Consider the following 17,893-nt stretch of genomic DNA (forward strand, 5'->3'; position numbering starts at 1 on the left):
ATGTAAAGGGCAAATTTTCTTCTTCTTTCTATATCTAAAAAAAAATAGATAAAAAACATCAATTACTAACAATTCCTAAAACATGAAAAAAAAAACAAAAAAAAAACTATTTACAGAATCCCAGCCTCTTTTCCCAATTGTTATATAAGAGCATTAGTGCTAGAATTCACGAGAAATAAAACATAAATATCAAATCATAACTTCCAAATATCGTAAATAGAAACAAAAACAAAAACAAGTAGATGTTGAGACTTTTGTATCTAATAATAAATTAATTACATCTTTATTACCTTAGGCATTTCCCAATAATAATTCCTTTGTACCCAAAGCCTCTTTTGCCTTAATCATCTTTCATCTTGAATATTAAAGTGCTAGAAATCTTTATCTTAATTATTCCCTTGTGATATAGCAATTAATATATCTATACTTATCATAGTCAACACTCAATATAAGCCCAGACATGCAGCAACAACATTACAACAACTCGTCACTCCTCTCTCTTTAAGCAAACTTTTTCTTAACACTTTTTTACTCACTTTTTTCATAGGCTCCTCCTCCTCCTCCTCTCTCTCTCTCTTTCTACCCATTCACTCCTTCAGAAACATAGCCAAAAAAAAAAAAAAAGCCCAGGCATAAGTCGTATGGCTTTTTTATTTTATTTTATTTTCAATTGGTCAAGTTATGACCATAACATAACGAAATCAACGAACAAATGTCAACCATTTCACTTTTTCCGAATGACTAATGCACGATATTTATTATGTATCTAAGCAAAATCTGAGCAAAACATACCTAGCAAATGAAGGAGAACCCAGAAAACTTTTGAAAGGTTTTTATAGGAACTTGGGAGTAAGACCAAATTTCCTTTGAAATTAATATAAATCTAGTTAATATTTGAATGATTAATAAAGATTTGTTAAAGTTAAGTGCTGAACTTACTTGCATCAAAAGGATTTGGTAAAAAGCTGTCCGTATTATTTTCAAAAGTGAAGAAGAAGATGATATGAGTTGTAGACTTTTGGGTTCTTTTACTTTTCCTTTTTACTTTATTGACCAATCTAATAAAGACCCAGGGGTTGGTGCCGGTCTTTATTGCATACCCAAATATGTATTAATTTTAATTTTTTATACAATACATACCAGTTGAATAATTTACCAAACGTGAGTTAAAAAAATAAGTGCAATACATGCCGGCTTAATACATGCTGCCAAACATGCCCTTAAAGTTCGATCTTGCCATCTAGAGAATGCACGTGATCCCCCTGGCCCACATTCCCATGATTCCGAACTCAGCATCTTTGTCCGAGTACTCCTTCAGTCCAATATATACTCTTTTTCTTCTTTTTTATAAGTGATCCATATATATATATATATATATATATAACAATTAGGTACAATACAATTTCTTTGAAGAAAAAAAAAAGAAAAAAGAAAACGAAAAATAAAATATTGCAAACGTTTGACACATGATAAAAGACCATCATCACTCCACATGCATGCAAATTACAAACAGACAAGATGGCAATAAATTTCTGAAGTGCTTTGTTTTTATTAAGCAGCTGCGCAAAATCGACTACCGAGATAGATTTTGACGGGACCAGTGGCCGCAACCGTAATTAATATAATATGGCTTTTGGCTTTTTTCTTTTTTTCTTTCTCGTGTTGGGTACTTGACCACAAATAGCATGTGCTCGAAGATAAAAAGCAAAAAGTAAAAGGTGAAAATGGCGGGGAGTGGCTGACCCCCGACAGAGAGTAAAAGCATGACAGTTGTCCTTTTACCCTGCAACCACGATTGGTTTCCAAAATTATGATGTCCATTTTATACACACCCACACGCAACATTAATATTATAGACAGAAGAAGATTTTTCCTTTGTTCACGTCGCAAGACTTTTATTAGAGGGAGACAATAACACCCCCTTCTTATCATCTGTTTTCATCGTACGTAAAGTTTTCTCATTCCCCTATTGAATCGTTATTATATATTTATAAGTTACAGTAATTCTGACTCTACTTGTTCTTCTTGTTAAATTTGATTAGCAAAATTTTATATTATTTGTAGTTTCAATTTATGATCATGATGACATGTTGTTAAAATTTCATTTTGTTTAATAATGTTGGATGGGGTTGATCCACGTTTTTTTTTTGTTTTAATGCTAATTTATAAATTATTATTATTATTTATTATTTTTTTTATTTGGGTTTTCACAGATGGCTGAGCAGGGGCACGTATACACGGTGGATGAAGCCCTTACTCATGTGGGTTTTGGGAAATATCAATGCTTTGTGCTCGCTTATGCTGGACTTGGTTGGGTTGCTGAAGCAATGGAGATTATGATCCTTTCCTTCGTCGGACCAACTGTTAAATCTGAGTGGAATCTCTCCTCAACTGAAGAGAGCCTTATAACAACTTCTGTTTTTGCTGGACTAGTGGTCGGAGCTTACGCTTGGGGCCTTGTGGCCGATAACTATGGAAGAAGGCATGCTTTTTCATTGGCTCTATTTATTTTTGTGTTTCCATTATTTCTGTCACATACCAAATATTATAATTATTCGGGTTGTAGTGAATTGCTTTTCTGGAAGCCGTAGAGATGCAATCTTTTTTTTTTTTCATCCCTCTGCTTCTTTGGAAGTCAATTTAATGTTCTCAACCTGTTGGGAATTATGCTGGTCGCCCAGCCTGTTATGGTTGTTTGAATTAGGAACTTTTTCATGTTAAGGTTTCAGGTTCGTTAAAGTTGTTATATCTGTCCATTCAGCTACTGCATTTTGTTTTGGAAATGCAGAAAGCTAGGAATTATTTTATTGGTCCACCTATAAATTTCGTTCCGCTTTCATGTCAGCATAGGAGATGATCTTTATCAGTTGGTGTGACGTTTTTCGACCCAATGCCGTGAATATTTTCATGTTTCGACTACCTCATCTTTGGCAAAATTTGGTGAGGTAAACACTAAATTATTGCTGTGGTCAAAGGACTTAGGTTCTGGCTAGTGCAGGCGGGATTAACTGTCATTGGTGATAAAATTTTGATTCACATGATAACCGTAAGGGCCACAGAGGGAGTGAGGCAGAGAGAAGTTTGGATGCTGAAACTGTGTCATTTAGGCAGATGAAGTTTGCAAAATTTTAGAAACCTTCTTTCCCATTAACCCTTATTTATATGTCATTTTCAGGATGGGCTTTCTGGGAGAGGCGCTGGTAACTGCTGGAGCTGGGCTATTAAGTTCTTTTTCTCCAAATTATATAACATTGATAACACTTCGTTGTTTGGTTGGTGTTGGCCTAGGCAGTGGGCATGTATTCTTGTCCTGGTTTCTGGAGTTTGTTCCTCCTTCAAATAGAGGCATGTGGATGGTTATTTTTTCATCTTTCTGGACCATCGGATCTGTTTCTGAGGCTATAGGTGCATGGGTAAGTGCTATATCATGCTACTACATTTGTCCAAGTTCATCGGATTGAACACTTGAACTTATGGGTTACAAAATGGGAGGATATATGATCACCGTCCATCATTCTGTTGATTCTGTCATTTTGAGTGATGTATTTTTTTTTTCTTTTCCCCCTTTCTCCAATTAAGTATTTAAACGTAATGCTAATTAGTGATTCACCAGAAGAAAGTAGAATGAACACGACTAGCTTTTATTTAAAAAATTTCAGAACAATGCCAAATTTATTTTGTGCCATAATAAGATAATCTAATTTACTTTTTATTGTTCAGCCTTCTCTGAAGTCAATAAATTGTTAAATCTTGAAGTTGAGTGCCTATAAGATGGCAAATTTTAATTAAAGGATGTGGGGGGGCCGCCAATGGCATATATTGAGTATTTTGCAATGGAGACTGCCTTCATTGATAAGTACAGAAGTATTTGATGCATAGTGAGGACTTTTGGGACACTAAATATACATACTGCACTGTCATTGTTGATGAGAAATTAAATATTATTTCCTGTCATAATACAGACTTGCTGTTCATGAAACAAGTTTACGCCTATCTTAGTACTCCCTCATGTAATGGCTTTTTGCTTCAAAATTATCTTAGTCATAAATATTGGCAACAGTTGATCTGAGATTATTACATTGGCAACTGAGATATGAAAGTATTTCTTCTTCCTGCCAGGAAATGCTTACGGACAACATGCCATTTGAATATTTTATCGCTTCTATTGCAGATTATCATGCCAAGATTGGATTGGAGGTGGCTACTTGGACTGTCCTCTATACCATCATTTATTTTGCTTGCTTTTCTCGGTTTTCAGCCAGAATCTCCAAGATACCTATGCCTGAAAGGCCGAACAGCCGAGGCTCATCGTGCTCTGGAGAAAATTGCTCAAGTTAACAAAACAAAGCTCCCAAATGGCAAGCTTGTCGCTCATAGATCAACTCTACCGACTGGAGAACGTGCTCCTCCAGAACTAGTTCATCTACTTTCATCCAATGGTGGAAACAAAACCACAGAGGGCAAATCAGGCTTATCGTTGTTTCTTATGCTTTTCTCTTCAAAATTAGCTAGAACAACCATTCTCCTGTGGTTGCTACTCTTTGGAAATTCATTCGCATATTATGCTGTTGTCCTGCTGATCTCCGAGCTGAGCAGCCTAGATACTAGATGTCGCTCACCTTTGATGTTTTCGCATCATCCCCAGGATGCTAATCTCTATATAGACGAATTCATCACTAGCTTGGCAGGTACTGCATGTGATTTGAGAATTTGTTTCCCGTAATGGCTACTTTGTAAAAAGATTTGCATTTCATATAGTGTTGGCTAATTAATGACTTAAAAACTGTTTTTCAGAGATTCCTGGACTTCTTTTGGCTGCAATACTTGTGGACACAGCTGGGCGCAAGCTTTCCATTACCATTATGTTCACCTTATCTTGCCTTTTTCTACTACCACTGGTTACCTATCAGTCCAATATTTTAACAACAGGCTTGCTGTTTGGGGCTCGCATGTGTGTCATGGGTGCCTTTACAGTTTCCTTAATTTATGCTGCAGAGGTAAAACTGATGACTCTCTTTACGGTATAAGACCCTTATGATTTGGCATTTGACTTTACAACTGAAATAGGCAATTAAGTGGATTCCAAGTAATGAATTTCTCTCGAGTTTTGACTTAGTTTTTCCCCTGTAGATCTATCCAACTTCAGTGAGATCAACGGGTGCTGGAGCTGCCAACGCTATGGGAAGAATCGGTGGCATGGTATGCCCTCTGGTAGCGGTTGCACTGGTGGCCAATTGCCATCAAATGACTGCTGTTGTTCTCTTGGTGGTTGTTATTGTGACTTCTATTCTTTCTGTCATGCTCATCCCATTTGAAACTAAAGGGCAGGAATTGAGTGACACTGTAGATTTTACATCAGACTAGGTTGAGTTTATGTTTACCCTTCAGCCAATTCTCAGCATCTAACTCTCTCGACACACCCCTTGCTAAAATGTTCGTTTTATGCATCTCCATGTTCCCAAAATATATTTCGGGCCAAACTCTCATATTCTTCATTCTTCTTTTTTCTTTTCTGAAGTCCAAACATAAAGCATCCTCTTATCAGCTACATCATCTAACCAAAGAACAATAGTGAACAGTTAACTGAGAAACTTCTTAGTTTAATGTTAATGGAAGTTGAACCAGCTGAAACTGGGCTTTCCTATATCTAAAACAAAGGCTTAGAAATCCTGCAACCACACCAGATTATGCCACAAGTCTACGAAGAAGAAATATTTAGACATCGCCAATCATGGAGGGAAGGGGGCATTGATATCTATGTTGAAAATTGTTATTTGTTTATAGAGATCGGAATATACTTTGTAAATAATTAATTTTTTTACCTTTTAATATATCTCCTTCTCATCTATATGCTTGGAAATGCTTTCCCATTTTCTTTTCCCATCTATACTTGGAAAGTTCATTAACAATCTTAGCATTTTAGTTGTGAATTATTGATTCTTGCAACGTAGAAGAATTATCTATATTACATTAGTTGGCATACAAGTTTATTTGAGTCAACATCCACATATGAATAGTATTAAAAAAAAAAAATTGTTCATCAATAGAGTTTAATGCAATAATTTGTTTCATCTTTACTTTTTAATCAATAATCTAAAATATTTTTTCGTTAATTTATTATTAGTTTATTAGATAATTTATTGAAGGTAAATAAAATTTTCATTTAAAAAATAAATTATTTTAAAACAAAACTCTCAACTAATAATAATAATAATAATAAGGGAAATTTGTAACCTACCCTCAAATAAATTGACATTTTGTACTGAGTCCCCAAAAAATTTGACTTGTTGCACCGCACTCCTAATTCCGTTATTTTCCCAGTTAAGTTTAACGGTGGAGAGATAAAATTAGAAGTTCATTCTTTAAATTAATTTTAATGGGAATTCTCTTTATTGCATTTGAAATAAAAATCTTTAAAAAATTAAAGGAAAAATAATAGTGGTGACAATGTGCATGTAACAAGAATTTTTTTTTATTGCAATTGAAACAAAAATCTTAAAAAATTAAGGGAAAAATAATAGTGGTGACAAATATACATGTAACAAGAAATTTTTTTATTGCAATTGAAATAAAAATCTTTAAAAAATTAAAGGAAAAATAATAGTGGTGACAATGTACATGTAACAAGGAATTTTTTTATTGCAATTGAAATAAAAACCTTAAAAAAATGAAATGAGCTAAAAATTTTCTTTTTTTTTCATATAGAGGGGCATTTTTATCATTTAATCAAAAGTTAGACAAAACTGTTAAAAATAAATGAAAAATTAATAGAATTGGGAGCGCGGCGCAACACGTTATTTTTTTTGAGTGCGTAGTATAAAATATCAATTTATTTGATAGTAGGTTAAAAATTTCTCTAATAATAATATCAGTGCTTCTTCTTCTTATTATTATTATTAAAAAAATTAGTTTACTTCGTTGCAAAATTTAATGAACGCACGCGCTTATCGTCTAACATCAAGGTCATATCATGTTGATTACAAGGTCATTACATCTTTGAAAAAGGTGGGAAAAAAAAAGTTTAATCTTCATGCAGTGTAAAAATTTGTTTTTTAATCAATGAGCACTGATATTTTCTTGTTCTTTATCATTCCCCCCCCCCCAAACCAAAAAAAAGAAAAAAAAAAAAAAAGAAATGCCAAACAAGAGAACTCATGTAAACGCGGCGATACAAACGTCGACCCAATTTGCTGCAATAAATTATTCAATCATTGCTGTGATTTATGAATAGCGAACAGCCAAAATTCACATGCATTATTGAGTAAACAACTAAAAGATATTTTAGTTGTTTGACCATTAAGAGCCGCCTCAGTTCTTCACAATTCCTTCTTAAAATTTTCATCAACTTCGATGGTTAAGTGCTGTTTTTCACATGTTTTCAATTTGCAATATATGGAAGATGTTAAATTTTCATGTTGATATCTTTGTTTCAATTGAAAGAATTTTTATTTCTTTTTTAACGGTTGCAGATTGCATATTGTTCGGATTTGTTGTTCAGAAATGGATAATGAAGTTGTGCCTGTGTACACACTGGATGAAGCACTTAATCATGTGGGGTTCGGGAAATTCCAAATTCTTGTTCTTATATATGCTGGACTGGGTTTGGTGGCTGAAGCTATGGAAATTATGATTTTGTCTTTCATTGGACCGGCAATTAAGTCTGAGTGGAACCTTTCACCAGCTCAGGAAACCCTTTTGACCTCTGTTGTTTTTGCTGGACTGCTTGTTGGTTCTTATTCTTGGGGTTTCATCTCAGATAACTACGGTAGAAGGTAGGCCTTTTCTTTTCTTTTCTTTTTTTCCCCATAATCCTTTTCATTTGCTTATGCTTTGTTGAAATTTTATCATCATTTTCTTCTTTATTATATAAAAAGGACACCATAGATATATACACCTGCATAGCATGGCCACGATTGGTGTGACCATTTAAGTTATAGAATGATTTACCCGTTCGGATATGAAAACTTTGATTGTGAAGTTGTGGACAAGGCATTTGCAGCACCGGATGCAAAGAAGTTGATTTTTTCTGCTAGCTCTTCTTGTTGAAGGAAACATTTTTCTCCCAGTTGTATGTATGTGTACACACCTTATTGAACACAAACAATTCATAATCCTCTGGACAGAGAGGCTGAGATGTGCCTTTTATTGAAAAGCAAATAGGTTTTCAGGAATTAGGAAGCTTTACACTTAGCAATTTTTTTCTAATGAAGTTTTGATGCAATCTTATAAAACTTGCAACGATTGGACCTCAGTGGCATGTGAGCCTATTGTGCAACCCCCATACTATATTTACTTACAGAAGACCTGTCCTTAGAGATAATTCTATGTTTCTTTTCGCTCTGTCATCTTAAAAAACTTTTCTAATTAGTGAGTATTTTGTGCTGCAAAGTGTTTCTTTCATTTGAATCAATGTTGTCAAACCCTTGAATGTGGTTTGGCAATTTTTGGGAAAAACTTTATTTATTGATGCATGGGAAGAATTTGTCCATCCTTTTTGCCGACTCATATAAATGTTTGCCAAATTGCCTATGTTGAACATGGGTTTGCCTTTACAGTTTATTGATCAATCGAGTGTCAAGCTGTTCTGCTGAAGAAGTTAACCATAAATGTGATTTCATTGAATGGTACTCTTCATTTTCTTTTGATATTGGACTCCCCTGGTCTCATGCTTTTTTTTTTTTGCTTCTGACATGGATCAACTTTATTTCTAAGTTTCTTCTTTACTTTGCCCTTCCAGGAAGGGTCTTCTTGGCATAGCAATGTTAGCCAGTGTTGCTGGGTTACTGAGTGCTTTCTCCCTGAATTATCTGTCATTGGTTACTCTCCGTGGTTTAGTCGGTATTGGCCTAGGCAGTGGGCCTGTATGTTTATCCTGGTTTCTAGAGTTCATTCCTGCTTCAAATAGAGGCATGTTGATGGTTGTTATATCAACCTTCTGGACGCTAGGAACAATATTTGAGGCTGCCCTTGCATGGGTTTGTTCTATTTCTCACATCACTCTCTCTTTTTCCTTTTTGGCTTAGATATAATGAGATTTTAATCTCTTTCCTAATAAAACCTAATTATAATTTTGATACAGGGCAATATCCTTCTCAATAGTAAAAACTAATCCTATATATCAGTTGGATTTCTTTTTGGTAATGACTATCTAGCTATCTGTTAAATGATATTTTAGTGACAAGGATAGGAAGACTTTGGGTATAAACTTGAGAATTATGTAATATTGCAGATGGTGATGCCCAGATTGAATTGGAGATGGCTACTTGCTTTGAGCTCTGTACCTTCATTTGCTGTGCTTCTACTTTACGGTCTTGCACCGGAAACTCCAAAGTATCTATGTACTGCAGGTAACATGGCTGATGCTGCTCACGTTCTGGAGAAAATGGCTCAAAGGAACAGGACAAATCTCCCATCAGGAATGCTTGTTTCTGATGAAACTGCTACACCGGATGAAGAAGTTATTATACCAGAACATACACCTCTCCTCTCTTCGACTGTAAATAAATCAGGATCCTCATCTTTTCTCATGCTGTTGTCATCAGAATTAATCAGAACTACCCTTCTGTTATGGTTTCTCTTCTTTGGAAATTCATTCGTATATTATGGGGTTATATTGTTGACATCAGAATTAAATAGTGAGGAAGCCAGATGTGGCTCAACTCTCTTGCTTTTGGAACATGCCCAGGATGCCAGCCTATACGTTAATGTATTTATCACTAGCTTGGCAGGTAAGAATGCCCAATGTCTACTTCCGAGTACTTGCTGGAAAAACATATTGTTCTATGCTCATAATTTTACTGCAATCTTTTCCAGAACTTCCCGGGCTTCTGTTATCAGCAGTGATTGTGGACAGAGTTGGACGCAAGATTTCCATGGCAATTATGTCCATTTTGACTTTCATATTTCTTCTTCCACTGCTTATCCATCAACCTGTTACTTTAACAACAGTATTATTATTTGGAGCTCGAATGTTTGCCAATGGGACCTTTGCCGTTGCTTGCGTGTATGCACCAGAGGTTTGTCCCAGACTTTCATCAGACTATTTTTTGAGTCAGCATAGCATTTGTTTAACTTGTCCACATTGATGATATTCCACAAACTGAAGTTTCTAAGTCGGGTTTGTTTCGAATAGGTGTATCCAACCTCACTGAGGGCAACTGGTGCCGGCATTGCAAGTGCAGTGGGACGAATTGGGGGCATGGTGTGCCCTCTAGTATCCGTTGGATTGGTGACCGGTTGCCATCAGACGGCTGCCATCTTTCTCTTGGCGGTTGTGATTGTTCTCTCAATAGTTTGCATACTTCTCTTCCCATTTGAAACCAAGGGCAAAAGGATTGACTGACACCGTTGCTGTTGTATTCAATATGGTTTCAAGGGAAAAAAAAAAAAAATCATTAATTTGCAAACAGTTGTTCGTCTTCAGTCGATGCAGCGAGTCATTGGCTACTTTAACTTAGAGCATGTGCCATTCTGTGGACAGGTGGGCAGGCGCTCTGCACATGCCCGCGATCCCGATTATTTCATTTCTATAATAAGTGATACATTGATTTTTATGAGAATGACATCATTTACGTTACGTAATCTATTAAAATTCTTTAAAAAATTTGGTATGTTGTCTGAACGAAATTGAAAACCTTCACCGACCATTGACACAAGTGATAAATCTTATCGGCTTTCTCATAAGCTGACAAGCTTATCATCGAACAGACGGGAGACACGTGTAAGTACTCAGTGTTTAAGAAAGCAAGTCCTTCTCTTACACAATCACACGTGTCACCTAAAATAAACATGTATGATGAATAATAGTAAGAATCCGGCTATATTGGAATTATTTTATAGTAAAATATTTATTTATAACAAATTTTTGACTATTTATCACTCGTTTATAAATCATATTCTACCTTGTACTACCAACCGAAAGGTGGGTTTGGTGGACCCTCAACCAATCACTTTCCAGCAGCCATAAAAATAAAATTAAAATTAATGGACCGTATGGATTCCCCATAAGCGGAGCCAACGACCCTTCCAGTCTTTGCTTCCGTGTCAATTTCCAGTTCACAATTCATTGTTGTTATACTTTTCGAATACTTCATGAAGATCAATTACACACAGTTTATGCTATAAAAGGTAACAGAAACTAAAGAAATGGCGGCAGATGGTGAGGGAGCCTCCTAATTTAGAATTTATGTTTTTCATATGTATGATTACTATGTTGCTTGTTTGTTTTTTTTTTTTTTTTGGTCTCATTAATTATTCTGGTTTATTAGCCATTTCATCAAGGTTTTGATTTGATATGGTTTATGTGGATGCAGGATTTTCTGCTGTATAGCTTTAAGAATTGAGCTAGGACGTGCCCGTGACTCTGTGAAGGCAATAATTTCAAATTAATCTGCATGATACTTGCTATTCAAAGGTACTTGTGGTTCCTTGATTTTGAGCTTTCAATTTCGGAGGGGATGATGACGAAATTCAGAATTTTTAGATTTTTAGCCCTCAAATCATTACTTGCTTGTATCATATGATATATCTGCCATTTTTTTCTGGATTCAGTGGGAAATGAATAAGAAAAAATTATTGAATTTAACTATTTCTTTGATTCATATTCAACTTTAGCCCCTCAATACTAACGATGTAATTATTTATTTATTTATTTATACATATAGTTTTTTTTCCCCCTAAAATATTTGGTTGCCCAGATGGATGATCATAGACTTGTGTACACGCTGGATGAAGCACTTACATTCATGGGGTTTGGGAAGTTCCAAGGTCTCGCGCTTGCTTATTCTGGGCTCGGTTGGTTTTCAGAAGCAATGGAGGTTATGATTCTCTCCTTTGTGGGACCTGCAGTGAAGTCTGAGTGGGGATTGTCCTCAAGTGAAGAGAGCCTTATAACAACTGTTGTTTTTGCTGGAATGTTAGTTGGCGCATATTCATGGGGCCTTATATCTGACATATATGGAAGAAGGAAGGTTTTCTTCTTTATTACATCCTGATATGTGCCCCAAATTGCTCCTTCAACCAATGTATTTTATTTTTGCATTTTCCAGGATGAGTATCCTTGGTGGAGCTTTAGTGACTTTTGTAGCTGGGTTATTAAGTGCTTTTGCCCCTAACTACATATCATTGTTGATTCTTCGTGGTTTGGCTGGTGCTGGCCTGGGCAGTGGGCATGTCTTCTTCTCCTGGTTTATGGAATTTGTTCCTCCTTCAAATCGAGGAAAGTGGATGGTCGTCTTTTCAACTTTCTGGACATTTGGGTCGGTTTCTGAGGCTGCACTTGCTTGGGTATGTTTCTATCCTTGATCATTTTGGCATGCTTGAAAATGTTGTCCGAGTGGGAGACACTTGTTGTTCAACTTACCTATGAACCAAAAGAGCCGCATAACGTCACTTATACCTTTTGTGCTTTGTCCCTTCCCAGCTAGACTTTTATAGTCCAGGTGACTTTTGCATCCATAATAGTCCCCAAATCACCAGGGTATTAAAACATATAAATATGAGCGTATAGAAGCATTGCAAGTATCAGAAAGAGAATATACATTAACATGAGGATCGTGATAATATGTGCACATTGATTTATGTGCACTCACTGAAAGATTTGGAACTTCTTACCTCGCAAATTTCTGCTTTGGTCTTTTTGGACAATAAGAAAACTGAACCCAACAAAATATTTAAATGCTTTGTATTTAAGTTTTAGGAGATTTCTATGAGAGTGGAAGGTTTCCATTTGCACTTCTATTTTATACTTTTTAACTTTATTTTTTAAGTGAAAGACTTTTTTATCGCATGGAACTTCAATATTCTGTTACTTATGTTGCAGATCGTCATGCCAATATTGACTTGGAGGTGGCTACTTGCTTTGTCTGCAATACCTGCATTTGTTCTGCTTATTTTTATTGTTTTCATGCCAGAGTCTCCAAGATATCTATGTACAAAAGGTAGAATAACTGATGCGCATAATATTCTGGATAAAATAGCTCAATTCAACCAAACAAGCCTCCCTTCTGGCAACCTTACTTCTGATGGAACAAATGATCTGGATGAAGAATTTTCTACATCAGAAGAGACTCCTCTACTCTCTTCAGCTAGAAAAAGGACCACAGTCCGCAAATCAGGCTTCTCATCCTTTCTAATGTTGTTCTCACCAAGATTTTTTAAAACAACCATTCTATTGTGGGTATTATACTTTGGCAATTCATTCGTCTATTATGGTATTGTATTGCTGGCATCTGAACTGAGCGGCAGTCAAAGTAAATGTAGCTCAAGCATCTTGCTTTCAGAAAATGTGCAGGATGCTAGTGTCTACATAAATGTATTCATCACTAGCTTTGCAGGTCTGTCGTTACGTTTCTGATACTCATTTCTGAGAATTTGTTTTGCATACATTGATTTTACATTCGATTGTCTCTAACGGTACACTTTTAATTATTTGGCAGAGCTACCTGGACTTCTTACAGCTGCATTACTTGTGGACAGAGTGGGTCGCAAGCTTTCCATGACAATTATGTTTATCTTTGTATGTATTTTCCTGCTTCCACTGGTTACACTTCAGTCCAACATTTTGCTAACAGCATTATTATCCGGAGCTCGCATGTTCTCTATGGGAACCTTTATTATCGCCAACATTTTTGCCCCCGAGGTAGGCCTATCAAACTCTTACGTGTAAGATCTAGTCGCTTAATTGTCTACACTGCTTAATGTGATATAATTAACATGCATTTAAAATGCCATTACATAGGAAACCAATTTGTTAATTATCTCTCTTCTTTTTTATGTAGATATATCCAACTTCTATGAGATCAACTGGTGCTGGAGTTGCGTATGCTGTAGGAAGGATTGGTGGTATGGTATGCCCTCTTGTAGCTGTTGGACTAGTGACTAGTTGCCATCAAACAGCTGCAATACTTCTATTAGAGGCTCTTATTGTACTTTCAGTAGTCGTTATTCTGCTTATCCCATTTGAAACCAAGGGAAAGGAATTGGTTAACACTATTGATGGTGTATCAAACTCTAAACAAGTTTTAGTTGTTGCATAACAAATGTGTACACTTTCCCATAATAAAAGAACACATTTCAATTCATTTTGCTACTGTTTCATGCTTGTTCATCAGACAGTTACTTCTTCAATTATCCGAACTTTCAAGTTATCTTTGTATTTCCGCCAGCAGAAGTTCTAATATGCGCTACATTTTTTGTCCCTTACAGTGAAAGTAGGCTAACTGATTTGTTGTGACAAAGTTGAGGTGGGGGTTCCATGAATTGAAATATAATATGGAAAAGATTATAATAATAGAGGCATCTCATCATTTTTAATTAACAAATTGTGCTCTTCTTCTCCGTAAAGCTTGGTGAGATTTGATTTAAAAGGGACGGTAGTTAGTAGTTTACTATCTCTTTTTATTCTTTATTACGTTAAAAAAAAAAGAAAAATAATAATAATAATAAAACCTGGGAACTCAAATATCATACCATTAGCCTCAAGTAATGTTGATCAAGCTAAGAAACATTCTTGAAGATTACTCACCAAAATCCCAAATCATGTTGAATATCCAATCAACAAGCATAACAGGAAGTTTTGTAGCACATCTAGTAGACAAAGGAGAAAGGTTCAAAAGTCTTAAATCATCTGACCATAGCTTGTCATTGAATGAATATTTTATACAGTACTTTAAAACCATAGGTTAGAAATAGTGAGGAAAAATATTTGATGAATTTTTGGAATAAGTCAAAACTTGGCAAGCCAGCATAGGTTATGAAGTAACGGTTGGATCACATCACATTACAATAATTGTGTTCTCAAAACCCTTGTCACGTTTTGTATCGTCAGCATTTTTTAATGTAACAAAATCTTTCCAAAATCTTTCTTTGGAATAAAGAAATCATTGCTTTGCTTTTCAACAGATAATCAAACTGTAGCCTAATGTCATCATAAACTGTTGGAAGTTGAATGAATAAGCTATTATATTCCACTGCTGTATAATATAAAATGTGTCGATGCAATCTTATAATCACAAGCGGAAAATTTTTATCTTGAATTGTATCTGCCACTGTCTCTTCGTTTTGCCATTATTATATTATGATTTGTTCATTCTTCAGCTGTGTTTTCAGGTTTGTACGACTTTAGACTATACAAGTTATGCCAATGCTCACATACAGTTAGCTGATCAGCTGAGGGAGAGAGGATTTTAATTTTGTTTCAAGCAGCCGTCAAATCTTTTTCCCGGCTCGTAGGAGGAATCTTGAGTAGAGCTGCATTCCATTTTTTAAAAGGTAAATTAACGTTTTCTTGAATTTCATGTTCTTATTTCAGTGCCTGCAATCTGAATCTTCGACTTATTAGGCAAAGAAATGAAGGTTAAGTTATGGGACTTGTTCTCATTTCTCTTCTTGTAACTTCCTAAAAAGTTTTCTTAATCAATGAAAGCATAAGAATCAAGAATGCAACTGATGGGAATTATTTTATTTTTCGCTTCATTCTCTAGATGGCTGATGAAGGCCACAGGTACACAGTGGATGAAGCACTTACCTCCGCGGGGTTTGGGAAGTTTCAATATCTTGTGTTTGCTTATGCTGGACTTGCAGTTTTCGCGGAAGCAATGGAAATCATGATCCTGTCTTTCATTGGACCAGCAGTTAAATCTGAATGGGGAGTCTCACCAAGTGCAGAAAGCCTACTATCAACCGTTGTTTTCGCGGGCAACCTAGTTGGGGTTTATTTATGGGGTCTTTTATCAGACAATTATGGAAGAAAGTGGGTATATTTTGGCTTCTTTTCATGTGAAATTGCTTCAGGACTTTTCACAAAACATGTCAAATATTTTTCACATGTAAAGTTAATTGGCAAATTTATCAGTAAGGTCTCAATTAATTCGAATCGAAATGTGAATTAATGCAGTTTTCTGAAAGTAGTGTCTTCAATGTTGGACCTCCTGAAATCAACAAGTACTTGTTTTAATCAAGCTGCTTATGAATAAACCTGGCATGTTTCAATTTTTTCTTTTCCAGGAAGGGGTTTCTTGGTATAGCAATGATAACCAGTGGAATTGGGTTATTAAGTGCATTCTCCCCCAATTACATTTCATTGGTGACTCTCCGTGGCTTAGTCGGTATTGGCATAGGCAGTGGTCCTGTATTCTCAGCATGGTTTCTAGAGTTTGTTCCTGCTGCAAAGAGAGGAATGTGGATGGTTATCTTTTCTACTTTCTGGACACTTGGATCGATCTTTGAAGCTGCACTCGCGTGGGTATGTATGTTACTAAGGCTTGAGAGTAGACAAAGAAGTTCAGAGTATTTGAAAACATTTAGGCTTATTAGTATTACATTGTTACTCCTTGTACAGATTGTTATGATAACATTGAACTGGAAGTGGCTACTCGCACTATCCTCTATACCTTCATTCGCCGTGCTTCTTTTATACAGTCTTGCACCGGAGTCTCCAAGATACTTAAATGTGAAAGGTAGAACAACTGAAGCACGCAATATCCTGGATAAGATAGCTCTACTCAATAAAGCAAAACTGCCGAATGGCATGCTTGTATCAGACGCAACTTCAAGACCTGATGAAGAACTTGCTCCTCCGGATAATACCCCTCTACTCACCTCGAGTAGAATCAGAATCACGAAGCTGAAATCGGGCTTCTCTTCGTTTCTTCTTCTTTTCTCGTCAAGATTAGTTAGAACAACTCTTCTCTTATGGATGCTGTTCTTTGGAAATTCATTCACATATTATGGGATCATTTTGATGACCTCCAAGCTGAGTAGTACGCAAAGCAAATGTGGCACAACTCTCACGGTGTCAAAAAGCATGCATGATTCCAGCCTCTACTTAAGTGTGTTTCTTGCTAGCCTGGGAGGTATTACATAACCACGTCCGGTTTCTTTACATTTTATTATTTCATTTAGCTTTCTTGTTCATGTCAGTAACAATGCATGCGGCTCAAAATTGATTTTACAGAGCTTCCCGGACTTGTTTTAGCTGGAATCATCGTGGACAGAGCTGGTCGAAAGCTGTCATTGACGATTATGCTCATCTTGGTTTTCATCTGTATTCTACCGCTGGCTATGCTACAATCCAACATTTTAATAACAGGATTACTAGTGGGAGCTCGTATGTTTGCTTTTGGAGCTTTCACAATCGCCTGTATTTTCACCCCGGAGGTATCTGAAAATTACCCACTTCACATATCTTTCCTTCATTGTAATTATGTACATCGTGGACATTTTAATTTGGTTCTAGAATGCAAGTTCTTTCTTCGTAATTTCCTTTATTATGCTCTTTTTCTTCCTTATGTGTACAGATATATCCAACTTACACGAGGACAACTGGTGCCGGAGTTGCAAACTCGATTGGAAAATTTGGTGGAATGGTATGCCCACTTGTAGCAGTTGGGCTGGTGACCGGTTGCCATCAAACAGCTGTCGTGATTCTCTTTGGTGCTGTAATTCTTTTTGCAGTAATTTGTGTTGCACTTATTCCATTTGAAACCAAGGGACAGGAGTTGAGTGACTCTGTATATGCCTAGACGGGTATCGACTTCAATCAATGTGAGCTACTGTAATAACAAATTAAGCCTTGGGAATGAATCAAATATTATTATTATTATTATTATTTCTCGTTGCGAACGGCCTCTTTTTTTAATAAAGACACCATTAAATTTTAACATTGAATACAGTTATTTTTTAATACATTATAAAATCATGCGATTTAATAGTACTAAAATTTAATTATATTAAACTACATAGTTTAAAAATATGTCCGCATAAATAAATAAATAAAGTGATCGCATTAGATAAATACTATATATACATATACATATACATTTTCAAATGAAAATGCTACCAATAAAAGGGAAAACACAATTTTTAATACACTAGTATACAATAAATATAATTT

General features: G+C 35.7%; 4 protein-coding genes across 8 annotated transcripts; all 4 read left to right on the forward strand.

Moving 5' to 3' along the window:
- Nucleotides 1-1,790: 1,790 nt before the first annotated feature.
- Nucleotides 1,791-5,848, forward strand: LOC102631043 (organic cation/carnitine transporter 7-like). 3 transcript variants are annotated; one of them, XM_006474300.4, is made up of 6 exons: nt 1,791-1,943; nt 2,214-2,482; nt 3,176-3,413; nt 4,172-4,688; nt 4,795-4,997; nt 5,131-5,848. In XM_006474300.4, exons 2-6 carry the CDS (start codon nt 2,214-2,216, stop codon nt 5,362-5,364), a joined length of 1,461 nt encoding a protein of 486 aa, XP_006474363.1. In that variant the 5' UTR covers nt 1,791-1,943; the 3' UTR covers nt 5,365-5,848. The 3 variants fall into 3 exon arrangements, with proteins under 3 accessions (XP_006474363.1, XP_024953442.1, XP_024953444.1); XM_025097674.2 differs by lacking the exon at nt 1,791-1,943 and having other exon boundaries at nt 2,017-2,482; XM_025097676.2 differs by lacking the exons at nt 1,791-1,943; nt 2,214-2,482 and adding an exon at nt 2,514-2,945.
- A 1,248-nt stretch (nt 5,849-7,096) lies between these two features.
- On the forward strand, nt 7,097-11,410 carry LOC102630228 (organic cation/carnitine transporter 7-like). 2 transcript variants are annotated; one of them, XM_015529041.3, is made up of 8 exons: nt 7,097-7,353; nt 7,470-7,772; nt 8,556-8,624; nt 8,738-8,975; nt 9,230-9,728; nt 9,814-10,016; nt 10,133-10,480; nt 11,313-11,410. In XM_015529041.3, exons 2-7 carry the CDS (start codon nt 7,501-7,503, stop codon nt 10,340-10,342), a joined length of 1,491 nt encoding a protein of 496 aa, XP_015384527.1. In that variant the 5' UTR covers nt 7,097-7,353; nt 7,470-7,500; the 3' UTR covers nt 10,343-10,480; nt 11,313-11,410. The 2 variants fall into 2 exon arrangements, with proteins under 2 accessions (XP_015384527.1, XP_015384528.1); XM_015529042.3 differs by lacking the exon at nt 8,556-8,624 and having other exon boundaries at nt 7,099-7,353.
- Nucleotides 11,411-11,819: 409 nt separating this feature from the next.
- Nucleotides 11,820-14,081, forward strand: LOC102630531 (organic cation/carnitine transporter 7-like). Of its 2 annotated transcripts, XM_006474299.4 has the most exons (5): nt 11,820-11,969; nt 12,048-12,285; nt 12,821-13,334; nt 13,437-13,639; nt 13,779-14,081. In XM_006474299.4, the coding sequence occupies exons 1-5, from the start codon at nt 11,956-11,958 to the stop codon at nt 14,034-14,036; spliced, it is 1,227 nt and encodes a 408-aa protein (XP_006474362.1). In that variant the 5' UTR covers nt 11,820-11,955; the 3' UTR covers nt 14,037-14,081. The 2 variants fall into 2 exon arrangements, with proteins under 2 accessions (XP_006474362.1, XP_052289485.1); XM_052433525.1 differs by having other exon boundaries at nt 11,820-12,285.
- Nucleotides 14,082-14,427: 346 nt separating this feature from the next.
- Nucleotides 14,428-17,602, forward strand: LOC102629938 (organic cation/carnitine transporter 7-like). The gene is made up of 6 exons (XM_015528990.3): nt 14,428-15,270; nt 15,483-15,751; nt 16,006-16,243; nt 16,340-16,853; nt 16,955-17,157; nt 17,298-17,602. Exons 2-6 carry the CDS (start codon nt 15,483-15,485, stop codon nt 17,520-17,522), a joined length of 1,449 nt encoding a protein of 482 aa, XP_015384476.1. The 5' UTR covers nt 14,428-15,270; the 3' UTR covers nt 17,523-17,602.
- Nucleotides 17,603-17,893: the final 291 nt, after the last annotated feature.

This window comes from Citrus sinensis, chromosome 9 (assembly GCF_022201045.2).
Source record: "Citrus sinensis cultivar Valencia sweet orange chromosome 9, DVS_A1.0, whole genome shotgun sequence".
NCBI lineage: Eukaryota > Viridiplantae > Streptophyta > Magnoliopsida > Sapindales > Rutaceae > Citrus > Citrus sinensis.